The sequence below is a fragment of the Candoia aspera genome, chromosome 6 (genome assembly GCF_035149785.1).
Source record: "Candoia aspera isolate rCanAsp1 chromosome 6, rCanAsp1.hap2, whole genome shotgun sequence".
Lineage (NCBI taxonomy): Eukaryota > Metazoa > Chordata > Lepidosauria > Squamata > Boidae > Candoia > Candoia aspera.
In genome coordinates, this window is record NC_086158.1 from 10,252,418 (window position 1) to 10,272,306 (window position 19,889).

The 19,889-nt window shown below is 40.6% G+C and overlaps 1 protein-coding gene across 1 annotated transcript in view; it reads left to right on the forward strand.

Annotated features, from left to right (window-relative positions):
* Positions 1–1,350: 1,350 nt before the first annotated feature.
* The window catches only part of CCDC39 (coiled-coil domain 39 molecular ruler complex subunit), a 30,767-nt gene continuing 12,228 nt past the window's right edge, over positions 1,351–19,889 (forward strand). Inside the window, exons 1-13 of the mRNA XM_063307866.1 lie at positions 1,351–1,523; positions 2,926–3,045; positions 4,239–4,385; positions 5,840–5,998; positions 8,602–8,694; positions 8,792–8,920; positions 9,158–9,349; positions 9,829–9,932; positions 11,184–11,316; positions 16,414–16,608; positions 18,012–18,176; positions 18,440–18,577; positions 18,904–19,112. Coding sequence (XP_063163936.1) covers positions 1,383–1,523; positions 2,926–3,045; positions 4,239–4,385; positions 5,840–5,998; positions 8,602–8,694; positions 8,792–8,920; positions 9,158–9,349; positions 9,829–9,932; positions 11,184–11,316; positions 16,414–16,608; positions 18,012–18,176; positions 18,440–18,577; positions 18,904–19,112 — 1,925 coding nt within the window. The 5' untranslated portion in view covers positions 1,351–1,382. The remainder of the gene's footprint in view (positions 1,524–2,925; positions 3,046–4,238; positions 4,386–5,839; positions 5,999–8,601; positions 8,695–8,791; positions 8,921–9,157; positions 9,350–9,828; positions 9,933–11,183; positions 11,317–16,413; positions 16,609–18,011; positions 18,177–18,439; positions 18,578–18,903; positions 19,113–19,889) is intronic.

The following is a 19,889-nucleotide window of genomic DNA, read 5'->3' on the forward strand; positions in this document are numbered from 1 at the left end:
ATATCCATTTTGGGGAAGAAAAGCATAAGGAGTCTGGTAGCACCTTTTCCAACTAAGTGAGATCAGCTCACTTCATCAGAAGCTGCAGCTTCCAAAAGCTTATGCTTTTTAATAAAATCTCTTAATCAAAAAAGGTGCTATCACACTCTTGATGTGTTTTTTTTTGCCACCACAGACTAACACAGCTCTTCTTCTACAACATTTTGAGGAAGGTGTTTTGAGTTTGTATACTGTTTCGTACTCTTATATTTTTACTGTGTTGTAATCCTGCCCAGTCTTATTTTAAAAAAAGAGGAAAAGAAAACCTAGTTAAAACATAGATTTTAAAAAGAATGCATCAGGCTGCATTTACTTAAAAGGTCTTTTCACAAAGATGTTAACTGATGGACCTGTTTGGAAAAGATGTACAATTTGGATGTCATGTCATGCTGTGGGAACATAGAGCAACCGGCTTGTGAAGATCTAAGATTCAGCGGTTGCCTTTGTGAGAAGGCAGTCTTTCCGAAATCTAGTGCCAAGCTGTTCAGATATCAAAAACAACAACATTCTTTCCAAATTATTTTTGAAGCCATATAGTTTCCTCAACAAAAATATGGAACTGGTTTGTCATTGTCTTCTGGATTTTTTTTTTCTTTTTTTACTCCCTGGCATTTCCTAGTAGTCTCCCATCTGAGTCTGAAGCATGTCCAGCCTTCCTTATCTTTTGGAGGTCAGGTGAGGTGGTTGTTCTTTCTGGTCTCCAGGCAATGAGGATTTTGGGGGAATGTTTGGGAAAATCCTTCCAGGATATTGCATATCCTTTCCCCACCTTACACTCAAAAGGACAGGAGAAAAAAAGGGGTAATGCTGGGTTTATTCATGGGTTAAGTATGGATAGGATCAGGCTGCAGGATTCCCTAAGCAGATGCCCTTCAGGTGCAACGTTAACTCTTAGGGCTATGAAAACTCCACTTTCATGCAGTTTGTTTGTTTTGGCATCAACTTTGCCATTGCCTTCTTCAGAGATGCCCCCCTCCCAACTTTGGTGTTTTTTTTTTTTGGTTATCCCGTCTAACCTACAGCCCTGTCATCCCCTAGTGGCCTCCAATCCAAGTATAACCCGGTGCAGTCATACCTTGCTTCCATGCTCAGATAAGTTCGACTAGATGCCGCCACCTGTTGAGCCCAAGCACTACAATTCCCATCAACCCCCGCAACCCCAGCTGAGTGACAGCGGCTGCAACCAGTTGTAAGGGAAGAGAGGATGTAAGCGCGCGAATGAGGCAGGTGGACCGGAACTCGAGGGCCCGCGCGGCGGTTGCCAAGGCAGCGCATTCTGGCTGTTGCTAAGGCAACCAACGGCAGGCCGGGAGTCGCGAAGGCCGAACCGAGGCAGGGGCGCCATGAGTGACGAAGGTCGCGGAGGCAGGGGCGGCGGCGACTGCACCATCGGTTCGGCCGTTTCGGTGCTGGCCGAGCTCGACTGGGACGATGGGTTCGCCATCCCCATGGCTAGCGAGGAAAACAAGGCGCTGGAGGAAGAGGCAAGGGGCGGAGAGGGGGGTGCTCAGGGCCCGCTTTATTTGGATGCAGCGTCCAGCAGTGGAGACGGCGGACCAGGAAGACAAAAACCTGGTTCCTGATACCTCTCAAAATGAGCGAGGCGGCGAGGCAGTGTCGGCCTCTCTCATCTATATTTATATTTCTGCCTGAGAGGGCATTGTCTATCTGTGTATATATGTATCTCCAGGGAAGTGAGATGGGAGAATGGGTGGTTTAGTTTGACCCCCTCTGCAGTAGTATTTCTTTCCTATAAGTCGGGATATCCATTGAGGTAAGGAAAGCCCCCTCTTCTTGTCCCTGCTCTCTCTTCCCCTTCTTCTTACCTCCTATGGAGTGCTCTCCTTCCAACCAACACTCAATAATAATAATAATAATAATAATTATTATTATTATTATTATTATTATTATTATGGGGCAGAATTGGAGTTGGGCAGCACATACATTTAAATAATAATAACAACAATAATAATTTATTAGGGTTATGTGCCGCCCAACTCCGATTCTGCCCCATCTCGACACAGGACACATGATGTGCTTGGAAGGCGCCGTCACTTTCCAGTTACACTAAGCCCAGTTCAGGTTGTGAGGCAGCACTGACCCTATGTTGCCCTGGTTTGACCTCGAACAACCGGGACTCAGCGTATTGGTTCAGAACATGGTTCATCTTGTTTATCTATATGTGTGTCCTCATCCTTATGTGTGTGTGTATGTCTATAAGCAGGGTTTCTCAGCCTCAGCAACTTTCAGATGTGTGGACTTCAACTCCCAGAATTCCCCAGCCAGCTTGCTAAGGTTGAGAAACCCTGGCCTATAGGTTGTATATAGCCCAATAAAATGGGATGATGAATGACGTGGGGAGTATGTCTCAATAAAATGACGGCTTATGGTACAGATTTAGATTACCCATGAGTAAGCTTTTCCAGTGGTAGCCCTCTGATTTAGGAACACCATTCTAACAGATACACCTAAACCTGTCTTTATGGTCTTTTCTGTCCCAGACGAAGGTACTTTATTTTCCCCAGACCTTTTAATGATCTGTTAATCCTGCTGTGATATTTTTAAAATTTCACTATTGTTTTGACTCTTCGTTATTGTTTCGACTGTATACTGTATCATTTTATCTTACATATTTTCTAAAGTGTAGGAATATACTTTTTTATTAATGCTGTTAACCTCCCATTTTAATTGTTTGAATTTGCTTGTGAATAACCTATTTAAGGGAAAAAAATGTGTGGGAAAAGTGTTATTTTTCCTCCAAATAATCCTCAAAGAGATTTATGTTTACAAAACAAGAGTATTTCTACTCTACCATGGTCCAGTTGTTTGTGTGCTCCCTGTTTCTGGTGTTTCGTAACATTAAATATATTGATCTTTGCTTCACAGCTGCAAACATTGCAAAAGGAAAAGGAAAATTTGCAAAGTCAGTTGACTGACTACGAAGACCGTATTACAGCAATGACCTCACATTTGAAAAATGTCAAACAGGAGTTTGATTTGACACAAGTAAGTGGTTACAGACTTTGATCACCTGCAAAGCACAATTTTATATGCATTTATTCTGATGTATGCCTAGGATTTTTGCTGTGTATTATTCATAGATCCAACTTTTCTCCGTCATGGAATTTGGTAACATACATGAAAGTCTGAAGCTATTTCTCACCCAAGTAATGACCAGACATAGATCAGTTTAATTTCAGTAAGGTTATGCATCTTTGTGAGCAGTTCTAAGCAGACTTACTATATAATAATTTTAGTAAATGCAATATGATTTAAAGCAAATATGCTAAGATTATGTATGAAGTTGTAATTCTATGCATAATTATTTGGAATTAGTCATATAGTGATAGGGACTTAACCATTCCAAAACAAAACTGAGCGTGGAAGTGCGCTACCCCAAATCAGTAGGAAGCATACTTTTTCTCATTCATACAAGGCACTTAATATTTCTTTATGTTGCATTTATATCTAAATACTGGCAATATATTCCCTTAGTTTTTATTTATAAAATCTGCAGTTTCATTTCTGCTTCATATTATTTACCAATTAAGTTTATGAACATTTTTCTATAATCAGAGCCAAAATAATATATATTTATGTATATTTATAACTAAATTTTAAATAGATTTTTATAAGATGATACCCTATAAAACAAAAAAGGGAGCTTAATTACATATTTGATTTATTATGGTAGTACTCTTGATAGATAACATCTTGGTGAATTTATATCTTGTATGGGAAAGGAATACTGTTATTTGGTGATATACTCAGATGGAAAGATCACATAAATATCTGCAAATTCATAAATCCATTCAAATCATTAAGAGGTTCACTTGAGTCATGCTTCTTGGCTGTAAACTTATATGAATATAATTCTACTTTTCTTCTGTTCTGAGCTACAGAAAACTACAGCAATGGATTCAAAACCTTATCTCAATTTTTTTGTGTTCCAAGGATGGAGAACTGATCTGAGAGACTGAATGTTGATCTCTTCTTATAGAAGATGCATATGTTTATATAAATACCAATTAATGGGTTATGTTACAGTTATACAACAACATTCCTTGGGTATATGTTCTAAATTTTACATCCATTTTTATTTTTAATTCTCTAAAAAAGAGAATGAAACATTAAAAGAGTTCTATAGATTATAGGTGTTCATTAAACTGGCAAAATAATGGATTACCTTGCTTTTTAAGTCTCTTTTCAGAGCCAGGCAGAATGAAATCGAAACTGAGCAGCATTTTAAAGCTGTTGCAGAGAGAGAAGTGGGCCGCTTGAAGACTGAGATTCAAAAGCTGGAAAGTGATTTGGTTTCACTAAGAGAGAAGAAAAATAGTCAGGAAGTATGTTTCAAATATTTCATTATGCATTGAAAAATCCTTGTCAAAGACTAATTTTTTCTACTCTTATTCTTCAGCTGTGTTGGTGCCTTAAAGAAAATAATACAACAATGCTTTTGAAATTTTAGTAGTTTTTGGAGCAATCATATCGGTGGTGCAAATATTTTATCAGTGTACACCTGTGTTTCAATAGAAGGTGGAAAAATTATTCAGAATTTTCTCTTGGTCTAACAGTTAATTGGTCTTCTGTTAACTGTCCATATGTTATCTGTTCCTTTTAATTGGATATGCCAGGAATTGAACTTGGAAGCTTGTATGAACTGTATTTTATACTATGTAGCTGTAGACGATGCATATATACATTTATAGCTTGTAGGAAGGAAAAATAATTGGATCAAAGAATCTTCAAGCAAAGACAGAATTCAGATTCTTACCCAACCTGATGCCTCTAAACTGGGAATGCATATTCCCACCCAGTGTGGAGAATCATGGGATTTGTAGTCTTAACATGTCTGGAAGGTCCCAGTCTGCAAAGGTTGGACTTAAGTATTTTTTCTTGTTGCTTTCCCAATTCTAAGTTTTCCCTCAGGACTTCAGTAGCTCTTCCTGGGGGTGGCTGGTGATGTAGAGTTCTCCCTACGGAATGGAAATCTGCCACTTGGATTCTATATTTATATTTTTAGTATTTTAGTATTGTAGCTGTTGACCTGGTGATTTTATGATGTGAGGTTTTAAGATGAATTTTATTGTAAACCGCCCAGAGTCCCCCTTTTAGAGGGAGATGGGCGGTGATAGAAATGTGAATAATAAATAAATAAAAAGGCCTCAATTATATCTGACTGCATTAATCTATAGAAATCCTTCACTGCACCAGTGTTTAATCCTTCATTTTAGGAAAATGAGGTAAGGTTGGGGGTTCTAGAAATTCTAGAAAATTTTGGAACATTCCAGATCATGCCAATCCTAGTGGGTACTTCTGGAATACTTCTGGATCACCACTGGAATGGCAAGTTCAGGATGCCCAGAAGAAGAAGAAAACATTCTGGAGTTCCACAATGTCTCTGGGACAGAGTGTTTTGCATGTTCTTAGAATTTTGAGTAGATAAGTTGTTATGTATGCCTTTCATTTTGTTTAAGGTCAGAGTCAAATACTGAAAAATAAATTACTAATATACTATGCATTCATATTTAATAAACCAAAATTAATTATTTACATGCATGTGAATGTGGCCTGTATTCAGACTAGGTTAACTGAGCTTTTGGATTACTAGGTGACAAATGGAGAACTGCAAGTTACACATTTAATTATGCCATTTTTTAAGCTGAAGTGTGTTTTTTTTAACCAGATACTCGCCTCGAATTTGTAATAGTGTAATAATAAGAGGTGTATTGATTTCATAATAATACAAATACTAACTTTGTCTTATGTATTTATTTCTTTTCACCTTCAATGTTAGAATAATGTTTTCAAGCTGAGTCAGAAACTGGAGGCCTTAAGGTGCCAAATGAACTGGGACCAACAGGCTTTAGAGGCTTGGTTGGAAGAGTCTGCTCGCAAAGACAACGATGCACTTACAATCCAGAAATATGCACAGCAAGATGATGGAAAATTACGAGTGTGTATATTATATTTCATAAAGTTATAAAAGACGACTTTGTAGTTTTATTTTGATGGAAAATCCTTGTTACTTGTAGCACCAAGTTGGACAGGAAAGAGATGTAATGTCAAATTAGGCATGACATGGGAGATGTGTGGATGTCTAGAAACATGTTTCCTTTTATTTTAATTGATACCTGAATTTGAACAGAACATCTGAGGTTTAGATTATTAAAACTTTTATCATTGGACTGTTTTCAAAACCTTGTTTTTCCAACTGGGAAGAAAATAGCAGGTTCATTTATCTTTTGCTTTTCAAGGCAAGGCAAGGAAGGATAACTGGGATAGCCAGTGTGATCTAGTGGTTAAGATGTTGGCCTAAGGGTGGGTAAACTCAGATCCTAATCTATCTTCAGGCTTGGAAGCTCACTGGTTGACTTTGGTCTCAACCTAAGTTACAGGGCTTTTGTTATGGGGAAAAACTGGAGTAAGTTTGCCTAGGAATAGAGTTTGTGCCTTCTGATGCTGTTTTGGTCAAATTAAGACCTCCCATCACTACTTTGTTAAAGTAAAACCAAAATATTTAATTACCTGGCTTAGCCGATAATATCCATCCTGAAGTTCCTTTCTTTCAGTGAGCCAGCATGGAACAATTCATTTAAAAGGACTTTGAATTGTGAATTAATAGAAGGGTCTCTTACATCATACCTGCATATATATATAGAGATAGACACAGATACATAATCATCCTTTTTTTTTTTTAATTGTATGGCATAGCAGTTGGTGTTCCTGCTGCTTTTTTTCTTGCTGGGAAATCCTTGTGAGGTCCAGCAGCCAGATGTGTAGACTATTTAGCCATGACAAGTCACATGCCAGGGGTGCACCACGAGGAGGCTAGTCTACATTGCACCGAGTTGGGCTGAGAGAAAGTGACTTCCCCAAGGTCACCCAGCCGGCTTTCATGCCCCAGGCGGGACTAGAACTCACAGACTCCTGGTTTCTAGCCTGGTGCCTTAACCACTAGACCAGACTGGCTGTCAGTCATCTTGTCATAACCATCTTCTTGCATTCTCCCCCTTCCCAGTGAATGTTAAATGAACTGGGAGAGAGAGGAAAGCTATAAGGGTTCCTCAATGGTTGCAGATTATTCCTGTTGTGAGAACCAAGGAAGTTAAGCAGAATTCCCCTCCCAGTAATAAGATGGGAGAAGGCTAGGGATTCAGCTCAGGATCACTATTTTCAGTAGGAAACAATATCAAAGTAACAAGGCTCCCTCCCAAAAACCTATCTACAGATCTTTGGTTTCCTATTGCAATTATCAGAAGCAAGCAACAATTTAGGTCTTACCTTCCAACTATTCAGCTGGCTGTATGGGACGAGATCACTGCTTTCCTGCTGCTATATCAGCAGGAAACCTGCAGTTAGTTTCTTAATTGTCTTCTATTAGTTTCTTAATTGTCAGCTACTTGTGTTAATTGGCAGATTGGTGGGAAATATAGGCTAAGCTCCCTATGGCTTCAAAAGTTGCACATTTTGCAGATGAGAAACATATAGACTATAAATTGACCTACCCTTAAGGGACGCGGTGGCGCTGCGGGTTAAACCGCTGAGCTGTCGATCGGAAGGTCGGCGGTTCGAAACCGCGCGGCGGGGTGAGCTCCCGTTGTTAATCCCAGCTCCTGCTCACCTAGCAGTTCGAAAACATGCAAATGTGAGTAGATCAATAGGTACCGCTTCGGCGGGAAGGTAACGGCGTTCCGAGTCGTCATGCTGGCCACATGACCCGGAAGTGTCTATGACAACGCCGGCTCCAAGGCTTAGAAACGGAGATGAGCACCGCCCCCTAGAGTCGGACACGACTGGACTTTACGTCAAGGGAAACCTTTACCTTTACCTACCCTTGCAGCAGATAATCCAGACAATATGAAATGAAACCCAGTAACTGTTGGAAATACTTTTTTACTATATATCAAATAAAATTCTGTTATTAAGTATTGAGTAAGTTGATTGGAATAGTTCAGCTCCCTGATAGCTCTCCATTTGAAACAGTATATAATAAGGTTCAAGCAAGGGACTAAATTATCACTATGTCATAGGGCTTGGTTATTTGAGAACCGCCTGTCTCTCATAGTATCTGCCTGGCTGATCCAACCAGGAAGGCTTTGTGTGCTCCAGGTTCCTTAAACAATGCCATCTATCAGGACCCTGGAAGTGGACCTTCTCTGTAGCAGCACCTCCCTCTGGAATGAGGTTCCCCCTGTGATTCGATCAGCCCCATCCTGCTGGTGTTTCAAAGGGCCCTGAAGTCCTGGCCCTTCGTCCAGGCCTTTGGCAAGTGTGATGGAAGCCCTCTTTTCTTCTTTTTCTTTGTTCCCATCAGGTTTATTATCTCTGCCATCTTCGCTCTTTTTTTGTTTTGTGTTGTGTTGTTTTAAATGTTTTATTTAACACTTTGTAAACAGCCCAGAGTCACTGTTTCTTTGAGGTTTCTTAAACCCATAGGATTCTTTAATGGGCTTCTTTTGGACAATATAACAATGGTAATGCTTATTCGCTCCTAGCTATATTTTATTTTTGGAGTTACTATTTAAAATAATAAACTTGATCATTCTTTATTTTCAGAAATTGACTCTACAGATCGAGATGCTGACAGTTCAGTGTAATAATAGACACAGAACCCTTGACAATGAACTTACAGAAACCTTAGCTGCTCAGGTTTGTTCACAAGGCTGGAGAATTAATGTTACAGTAAAACTTTAAGTGTTTCTTATAGCTAGAATATCTCGTCAACTTGGTACCATTCTCTTTACAGATCGAATTGGACAAAACAGCTGAAGACTTCCGCAGGGTTCATAACGAAAGACAAAACCTTATCCAGCAGTGGGAAAACACTATAGAACAAATGCAGAAAAGGGACCAAGAAATAGATAACTGTGCCTTGGTAATTTTTTCCTGGATTTTATTTCTAAATTATGGAATGTCATCTGAACTAATGAGTCTTCCTTCTTATATATATGTTATTTTTTAATAATTTTGCTATATTTTATGATGCATTTTAATCTATAATGTACATCTTGTGAGACCCCCACAAAACAGAAATGCTGCTTTCCGAATTTTAGTTAGAATGTTTGTGGTATCTGGTTTACTGCATACTCATTCATTCATGTTCTATCAATAGCTTCTAGCACAGGCAAGAAGGGCAATCCGTGCAAAGGAACGTATGCTTAAAGACAAAGTGCAATTTTTGGCGAATGAGAGTGGGAACAATGTGGAGTTTGAGAAGAGAATTTCCATTGCTGATCGACAAGCTGCCAAACTGAGACTAGAATACCAGACAGAGGAGAATAACAGAAATTTTCTCCAAAACGAGGTAATTTATGCATAAATGGGTATATGAATTATGGTCTTCATTATCTTTCAGGTTAGAATCTATGTGTAAACATCTCGTTAGAACTTAACAGCATAGACAGTGATTCAGACTATTGAGTGAGAAAGGGGATCTCTAAGAATAGGGAATAGAAATTGAATATTATGGTTCAAACATTTTGGACTGCGGATCCTGCAGAGAAGAACCTCATTGTGGTAAGGGTTATTTATTTATTTCCCATTCACACAAATGCTATGGATGACAATGCTGCTGAAAAAATACATGCATGGTAAAATTAAAGGTTATGAAAATGTTTATGTTCCCCAAAAAGATTTTTTCCCAGAATCAAATATTAAATTGTTAAATTGTTAAAAGATTTAAAAAAATAAAATCCCTGCATTTCCCAAAAGGGCAAGCAACATTATTCTTTATGAACAATCAGATGTTCCTTAAAATTTCACATGTCTTCTTTAACTGTTTAGCTGGATACACTGAAAGCTACTGTGGATGGAACAGCTTCTGAACTAGAATCAATGAGAACCAATGTAGCCAATCTTAAGAAAGAAATCCAGGAGAAAAGTTTAAGGTACCCATTAATTAACTGCTTTTAAAAAACCCTGAAATAAATGTAAAGAGAGAAAGAACTTGAACGGTGCTGCACCGTAACAAGGAAGGCTGGTTGCTATCTACTAAATGAGCAATTTCTTTGCTTCCTCATTTACAGAACCAACTAGCTAGTTATGTTCTTTAAATATCTTAAATTTATGAGATAACAGGTACAATCACATAACACACTTCATTTGAGTAGTAAGTTATCCCATTTTGGGGTTAACACAGTATATTTAACCATAAAGTATTTAACAAGCTGAGTTTATTTATTTATTATTCAAATTTAATTACCGCCCATCTACCCCAAGAGAGGGACTCTTGATTTGCATAGGACAGTGAGCCACAGGGAAACAATAAGGCTAAAACTGACTGTAGCATGCTATGTGCATGCGCCATTTTATTTTTAACTGAGTTAATTAAATGTATTATATAAACCTAATTCTATATTTGAGATGGGAGCTAGTTAGGATGGCTTTAGATGAGTTTTCATTGCGCATTTACCCTACCTCATTCACAGAATTTTACTGGCATTGAACAGTATCTTCTGACATATACCTCCATGTTTTCCTTCCATTTTCTATCTCTTTTTTCCATTAATGAAGGAAAGGCAGATTATTACATTTTTAATAAAAAATTATAGTAACTCTTTGTGCAGGGGCAAACTGTCTAATGCAAGATTCAGTGTAGTCTGGTTCAACCACACAACACAGTAAAATCTCTCTCCGAGCAGAGGGGCCTTTGAGTTGGATTGATAGAACTTCACTGATTTTTTAACTAGATATTAACTCTTTTCAGATTATTATGGTTTTGTTTATTAGTTACCTTGAGTGTCTTGGGGAAGAAAAGGTTAAATTGAAATTAATTAATTAATATTGTCTAATTCTCCCTTCCCAAAGTTATCTTTGAGTCAGTATTAATAAGGCAGTACTCCACTTTTGTATTCTGGAAAACAAGCAGATTTCTGCCAGATTTCTTTCAATAAAAGTTTCTTTGTATGTTTTTCTTTCTTTCTTAATGCATAATGAAATGGTATAGTATGTTTTAATACGGTTTTATCATTAAAAATATTTTTAAAATGTCTAATATTTGGCTTGCATCTAATAAGCAAGACAGTTTTCAGTTGTACATGATAGTTTGACAGTTATATGAATAATTTTAATCTCTCTACAGTACTCATATATTTACAGTATATATAACATACTTTTTCATATTATAAACTCTGCCTTAGGCTAAACTTGATTAAGGACCAGAATGGTACTCTTACAAATAAATTGAAATTTGTGATACACCAAGCATTAAGCGTAGAAGAAAAAGCATGCAAAATGGAGGAACTACTGAAAGAGAAAGAAAAAAATGTGAAGGTAAAAGCACTTTTTATTTCAAAGTTTCCTACAATCTGTTTTGTTATTTTGCTAAATTCTGCATAATGTTATTTAAATAATTGTTTTCAATTGATGTGGCTGGGATGGGGAAACCAGAAGCTCCAGAAATTGCAGGCTACGTAGACAGATGAAGCAAATAGGTTTTGCTGTCTGCTATTACTATTACATGACATATAGGAAGCTCTAACAAAATATTTTTATAGGGATTACTCTAAGGGGTTGTACAACAAAATTCTCTCTGAACCTTAAGCTTTGCTACCAGTCTCTTTTTGCTACCAGTGATACTGTTGAAATGACTTTCTCAGATGTGCAGATCATAATACTATAATGACATCGCAAGACCTGTGCTCTAATTATTCATTTTTGTATAAGAATTATGTACTTGGTTCACACATTGTTACATGATAATTTCTTTTAATCGTGGTTTCTTGAAAAAAATAATAATGCCCTGATTAACGAAATACAGTATACCAAGACAAAATCCTTGGTTTGTCTTCCATAGTGTCTGGATTCACACATTACTCCAAAGTAAAACAAATAAACTGCACTGTGGATTACTTATTTATTTATTTATTTATTTTATTAATCAAATTTATCACCGCCCATCTGCCAAAAGGGACTCTGGGTGGTTTACAATAAAACATAAATAAAAATATAAAACTGTAAAACACTATAATACACAATAAAATAAATATAATAAAAACCTTGATGGCTGGAAGTTCTTTATGATTTGCAAGCAGAGCAGGGTCCTTCTAAGAAACTAACCATCCCCAGGAACGGCTACTCTCTCTCCCACCCCAGGCATAATTACAGAACCAGGTCTTTAGCTGTTTCCTAAAGTCCAGGAGGGAGGGAGCCAATCTCACTTTTGGGGGAAGGATATTCCAAAGGGTAGGGGCTATTGCAGAGAAGGCCCACCTCCTGGACCCTGCCAGATGGAATTCTCTTGCAGGCGGGATCCATAGCATGCCCTCTCTGCACGACCAGGTGGTATGGGTTGGTGTGTTGGGGAGGAGATGGTCCCTTAGGTAACCTGGACCCTGCCATATAAGGCTTTAAAGGTGATGACCAACACCTTGAATTGGACCCGGAAGCATACTGGCAACCAGTGCAGCTCACGGAGCAAAGGGGTGACATGTGCTGATCTTGGGAAACCCAAGATCGCCCGCGTGGCTGCATTTTGCACCAGCTGTAGCTTCCGGATACTCTTCAAGGGTAGCCCCATGTAGAGTGCATTGCAGTAGTCTATATGGGAGATAACCAGGGCATGAGTAACTGGCGCACAACACGAAGTTGCACAAAGGCCCTCCTAGCCACACCTGCCACCTGCTCTTTGAGCAGGAGCCATGAGTCCAGGAGGACCCCCAAGTTACACACCGGGTCTGTCTGGGGCAGTGCAACCCCATCCAGAACTAAAGATGACAATTTCCCAGAAATCGAGGAGCCATTAATCCACAGCCACTCCATCTTCCCCAGGTTCAGCCGCAACCTGTTGTCCCCCATCCACACCCCAGCAGCCCCCAGGCACTTGGAAAGGGTGGCCACAGCATCACTTACTTCACCCGGAATGGAGATGTATAATTGGGTATCATCTGCATATTGATGATACCTCACGCCGTAGTGATGGATGATCTCGCCCAGTGGTTTCATGTAGATGTTAAAAAGGAGCGGAGAGAGTACCGAACCCTGCGGCACCCCACAAAGTAGGGGCAGTGGGCCAGATCTCTCGCTCCCTATCAACACCAACTGGGACCGACCCTGGAGGAAGGAGGTGAACAAGCGCAGAACCACACCGCCCATCCCCAACTCCCTAAGTCGGCCCAGAAGGATACCATGGTTGATGGTATCGAAAGCCACTGAGAGGTCAAGAAGAGCAAGGATGGATGCACTGCCTCCATCTTGCTCCCCCCAGAGGTCATCCATAAGTGCGACCAATGCTGTTTCCGTCCCGTAACCAGGCCTAAAACCTGACTGAAAGGGGTCTAGATAATCCGTTTCATCCAGAATCCTCCTGCAAAGCCACCACTTTCTCAACCACCTTCCCCAAAAAGGGGAGATGGGAGACTGGGCGAAAATTGTCCAGTATGGTAGGGTCCAGCGATGGTTTTTTGAGGAGGGGGCGCACCAGCACTTCCTTAAAGGCAGCCGGAAACACCCCCTCTCTCAAGGATATGTTTACCATCGCCTGGACCCAGCCACATGTCACCTCCCGAGCTGCTTTCACCAGCCAGGAGGGGCATGGGTCTAATTGGCACGTGGTAGCATTTACAGTCCGAAGGATCCTGTCCACTTCCTCGGGTTCAACAGGATCGAACTGGTCCCAGATAACCTGGTAAGTACATTCCCTGGGTATCTCCTCCAACTCTGTCTCACGCTTGGAGTCCAACTCGGTCCGGATCCGAGCGATTTTATCCTGCAGGTGCCCCTAGAATTCCTCCGTGTGGCCCTGTAAATGGATTTCTGACTCCCCTTTCCCCAAAAGGGATTGGGTAATTTTAAACAGGGCCACCAGGCGGCATTCTGCAGATGCAATAAGAGTGGAGAAGTACTGGCGCTTCGCCGCTCTTACCTCCACAAGGTAGGCCTTAATTGCGGCTCTAGCTTGTGCTCGGTTGGGTTCAGTTTTTGTCTTCCTCCAGCGGCACTCTAGGCATCTCTTAACCCTCTTCAAAACCCTCAGCTCCTCTGTAAACCATGGGGTGTGCTGGGTTTGGGTGGGCAAGAGAGGCTGCACAGGTGCGATCCTGTCCAAGGCTCCGGCCGCCTCCCTATTCCAGGCAGCAGCCAGGGCCTCCACTGGACCATGCAGGAGAGACTTGGGTATAACCCCCAGCTCCCTCTGAAACCCAGCCAGGTCCATCAGTCGCCGGGGGCAGACCAATCAAATGGGTCCTGCCTCCCTGCGGAGGGGGGCAACACGAGAGAATCTCAAGGCCATCAGGGCATGATCTGACCATGACAAAGGGGAAAGATGTAGTTCTCCCCTAAGATCACCTTGCCACTGCTCCGACAAGAAAACTAGGTCCGGGGTGAGGCCACTGTCTCTAGTCAGGTCCTGAATAATCTGGAACAGGCCCATGGCTGCCATGGTAGCCATGAACTCCCGAGCTGCTTCTGAGGCCCACCCCAGGAAGGCAGATAGAAGTTCCCCAAAACCATAAGCCTGGGGTACTCCACTGCCAAACCTGAGATGGCCTCCAGCAGCTCAGGCAGGGAGGTTGCCACGCAGCAGGGAGGTTGGTACAGCAGCAACACTCCCAACTGTTCTTGGGAGCCCAGCTTGAAGAACAGGGTCTCACACCCGGCCACTTGTGGAGCAGGGCCCCTGGCAGCCACTAGGGATTCTCGGATGACAACAGCCACCCCTCCTCCCCTGCCCTGAGGTCGCGGCTGATGCCAGACTTGAAACCCAGCCGGGCATATCTCCGAAAGAGCAACACCTCCTTCCACGCCCAGCCAGGTTTCGGTAATACACGCCAGGTCTGCCCCCTCTTCTGTGATCAAGTCACATATGAGGGGGGCCTTGTTGTTTATTGACCTGGCGTTACAGAGCAGCAGCCAAAAGTCAGGACAACCACGAGTCTGCTGTCCAGGACCCGGGTTCGAGCACAGAGGGCCGGAACACGCCACAGGTAACAAGCACCGGGGGCGTCTTCCTCTATGATGACCCACCCTCTGGCTCCCGTCATATCGTCCCCTACCCGTCACCACCACCTCAATCACCTGCCCCGCCCTACAGCCCCCGGGATCTCGAGGTCCATTAGCCCCCACTCCTGGACTCCTGAGATCGCTGGTTAAGGATAGGAACCCCTCCATTCATTCACACAACCACACTTCAACTCAATCACAGGGCGATGGAGGGCCCCCCCAGTGCACCAGCTCACGCTCTCGGCACTGGTAGAGCCCAACCACCACCCACACTCACACCCTGTGCCCCCCCTCGGCTTCTCTCACTAGTCAGCAGGGGGGCTACCCAACCACTACTCCTCACCTCCTGCCTCTCACTCGAGGTGAGTGTTCTCACACTACCCATCCAAACCTGGGCACCCTCTCATGTCTCTCACCCCTGAGGGGGCCCACCATTCACCATTTAGGGATCCCTAATAGCCTAATTATATCCTGGGATGATTAGGAAGGGATGGTCAGTTAATTTGCTATAGTCTCTATCTCAATGTTCTCAAATCCAGTTGTTCTAAAATCGGCCAAAGCAATATTAGAAGGCTTAGGCTGTGCCCACATCTGAGTGCCCTAACAGAACTCCAGAGTCTGCTGTGCCACTCAGACCGCCACTCCCCTAAAGGATTAGCATGATGTTCAAAACTATTTATATCATTAAGTCTTAAGTGTCATTGTAATAGAATGGACTTGAAGCCCTGGTTTGCATAAGTGTAAAATTTATTTAATGGGCATTAGCATTTATAGATCTTTAACTTTTTAAAATGAAAATCTTAAAATCATTTATATGATGCAAGGTGATTCAATAGATGATATATATAATTTGAAATCGTGTAGTTAAACCTCTATGTATGGGTGACTGATAACCCAAGGTAATGGAAGCATAGTAATTCCAGTTTAACAAAGATGAAGTGTTCTAGAATAATGTCTGCAATGTGTTAGCTGGAACTTAGCTTTCCATCAGAATTAGCCACACATCTCTATTTGCCCTATCTATTAATTCAATATGAAAAGATGCAGTGTGAAGATTATAAAGGTATGGATGCATTTGTTTATTTTCTTAAGAAATATGTAGTCTGCAAATTAGGTAGATTTGATATTTGTCCTGCATTGTTGCCCTTCAAGAAAATGAAGCAGCCAGAAAGTAGGAAGAGTTAGGCTAAACAGATATGGCTCATCTGAAATAGAAGGCAAATGGAAGTATCAGTGAAAGATTACCCAGGATAATAGAGCAGAACAGTTCCATACTCAAAAGAAGCACAGACCCTGTCCAAGATACTGAAATAACTAATCAAAACTTTGTTAGATTACCATCCTATTTAATCATTACAATCTCAAGTTTAGAAAAAAATGTATAAACTATTTACAAGCATTTACATATTGTAATTTTAATACCAACAGGAGAAAGAGGCACAGGCATTGCAACTGAGAGATGCACATTTCAAGAAAACAAAGGAGTTGAAAACACTTGAGGAAAATGAAAAGGGTGTCGTGTCGCTAATGGAAGGACATTGCGGGCAGAAAAAAAACCTTCAGAGCCGATTATTGCGACTGGATATAGAAGCACTTCACCAGCAAGAACTCATGTATAATCAAGTACGGTTTGTTTGTGTGCATATCTGCAGGCAAATGGATCTGATTTAATCTTATAGCAAGATGGCAGTAAATCACAAAAAAATTACACAAGTGAAAAAATGTTTTAAAATCATTGGGTTACATTAAGCATTTCAGTTTATGTTTCCAAAATAATACAACTGGTTTCTAACCAGTAGAATCTAAGGAGATAGTGCCAATAAATGTTTCAGGAAAAGGAATGCAAGAAAGGATTTCTTAAAAGATTAGGAAGCAAGACTGAAAAAAATAAAGATTGGAGAAGGGCATGATAGTGACCTTTCATTCTCTAATTCTTAAGCTTTTGTCTATGGCAAATGGCCCCTCCAGGATATTTTGGATGGGAAATGTTAAGTCTAGCTATTTAATCAATCGCTTATTTACATGTATCCCCTGTGGAATAAATTGTGTGACATATAAATTAAATTATAAAATTTATAATAATTTTATAAATTATAAATTAAACCTAGAGTGAAGATATGTTTAATTGTGAAATAATGGATTTATTATTCTACCCTTTCAGTCATAAATTCAATTTACTTGAAATAAAGTTTAATTGGTATCAGTGATAATTGGTATCATAACTAGGAAAAGAAACAATTTGCTTGAAATAGAATTCCATTTAATTCCAAATCAATATGTTTTAAATTGGATTGTGCACTTCACAAATCAGCTTTTTGTAATCACTCCTCTTGCAGAGGAGTTATGCATATAATTCTTTTAATAAATAATAAGAATTGGGTATGTTCATCTATTCTTTCAAAAATTTATCTTGGCTGCTTCAAGTTATTTCTGAAGGAATACAAGAGATGAATGTACCCAGATCTTGCTAGTATTTTATGTATAAATCTTGTGCACCACTTTGAAATCACTGGAAGCGATAAAATTGCTACAGGGAGATTTATGACTGGTCGTCGGAGTTCTGGCTGTTGCAGCATTCCTGTGGTCACATGATCGCAATCTGGATGCTTGACGCCCGGCTCACAATTATGACATTGCAGCAAGCCGCGGTAACATGATGGGGATTTCCAACATTCCCTGCTGGCTTCCCACAAGCAAAGTCAAGGGGTAACTGGCAGGAAGTCTGAAGTTGCAGCCACACAAGGTCCTCACTAAATGACCTGCACAGTCCTCACTTAATGATGGCAACCAGAACTTGCTGGAACTGCTGTGCTAAGTGACATGGTCACATGATATCATGCTTTATGACCATGTTGCTTAGCGATGGCAATTCCGGTCCCAATTGCCATCATAAACTGAGGATTACCTGTACTCAGCTAGAAGCCTCCCTATTTGGGAGTGCTTTATTATATTTTTAGAAGATTACTCAACAGTTTTTTTTTCAGCCTTTCTGCTAATTTTATTTCTTGCTGAAAATACTTCAACAGGATTTTTACATACAGCAAGTGGAGAGAAGGCTGTCACGCTTGCAGGGGGAACTTAACACAGACGAGAAGCAAATTTTAGAGGCCAGAGTTGCTGAACTAGTAAAGCTGTTGGACGAAAAGAACCAGGCACACAATACTTTACAATCACAGCAGAAGAAACTTCAGGTAATGTGACTTTTTCATGAGAAGATGCTTTGTTGCATTTACACCAATACCTAAGGAATTGTTCATCATCTACATCAATTCTGTTTTGCCTGAAAATGCTGCAAATACATTTCTAATCTATTTGGAATGAAGAACTGGTACAGACATAACCTAAAACAAAACACGCTGAGGTAATATATTGGAAACCATGCCTTCTGACATAGATGACTTTTGTTTAATGTATTCCTGGCTAAACTGACAGGAGCTTGTTTGTTAATTTCCAGAGTGATATCCATTTTATCAAATTGGCCATAGGTAAAACCGGAGAAGAAATGGCTGGCTTGAAAACTAGAGCGGATGAGATAAACCTTTTCATGGACAAATCAGAAAAGTTATTAAAAAAAGCCAGAGCAGATAAGCAGGTGTGATTATTGTTTTTCAAACGTGAAGCATACGTGTTTTGAAAAAATGCTTAACAAGTAATTACTCTGCTGCCTGAAATAAGTGTTTTAGCTTGTGTTGTCAGGCTAACCCTGTATACAAATTTCGGTGTCACAGTTGTGGGCATTTAATATTATTCAGTGTTTTCAAAACGAAAGTTACCTTTTTATAAGCATGGGCATCTACGGGGAGTCAGGTGGGGCAAGTGGCCGCATGCGTGTTACGATGGCTTCACACAAATGCTGTGATTTGCAGACTTGCATCAGACCTCGCAATGCATATATTCTTTCTGTTCTGTCCTTGGAAGGATTTGATGATTGAAGACAATCTCTTAAAGCTGGAACTGAAACGTGTAAGAGATACGCTGTACAATAAGGCAGAGCAAGTTCTCTCACTTGAGAAACGGAAACAGCAGTTAAAAACAGCAATGGAGGAGAGAACTGCTGATATCAAAGTTCATAAAGAAATGATCGAGACTCAGATACGACTCATAGAGCAGGAGCGTCAGACTCTGAGGTAATCGCTCCACGAAGCCCAGAGCGGGACCTGCTGCTGTCAAGGGTGTATCTGCTGTTCAGGGACTATGACAATTGCACAGGGCACGTTTGCTGCCTTTGAGCAGCTGCTAATAAAGATGTTTCAACAGCCTCTTAAACTGCACGGAAGAACAACCTGTCCATTTCTCAGCAGTTTAGAAGTGCTCATTTTCCTCACCATCAATGGTTTAGTGAACACAAGTATCCATAGCTCAGAACAACCAACATTACCCTTTGTTTTCTCACTGCATTATCCCACCTTTTCCTCCAAGAAGCTCTAAAGCCCCTCGTTTGATCTCTCAGGGGAGTCTTAATGAGAGATTGCCTGGGTTCACATATCATCTGAGCCATATTTTTAGCTGTAATTTAGTGAACAATCCGTAGCAATCTGTTTAATGTAACATGCTAAGTCCAAAGCACAGGGGTTGGGTTCATACATAAAAGACAAAGCTAAACACTTTCTAGCTTAGTATGAAATGTGAACCCAGCTAGTATTTGGCCAAAGGTCTACCAGTTAACTTAACCTGGGATTTGCTTGCTCTTGATCTGCAACCTTACTTTTCTGAAATCGCATTTACTCACCCTTTTATAAAATATATTCTTCTGGTCCCTCAGATTTCCTTTATGTTGCATTCTAATACAGAAATACGGTGGAAGCAAATATTTGCCCTCAAAAATCTCTCATGCATAATCCTCATATCAGGAACTTAAATGTATAATAGAAATGAATCTAAAACACTTGAGAGTAAATTACCAG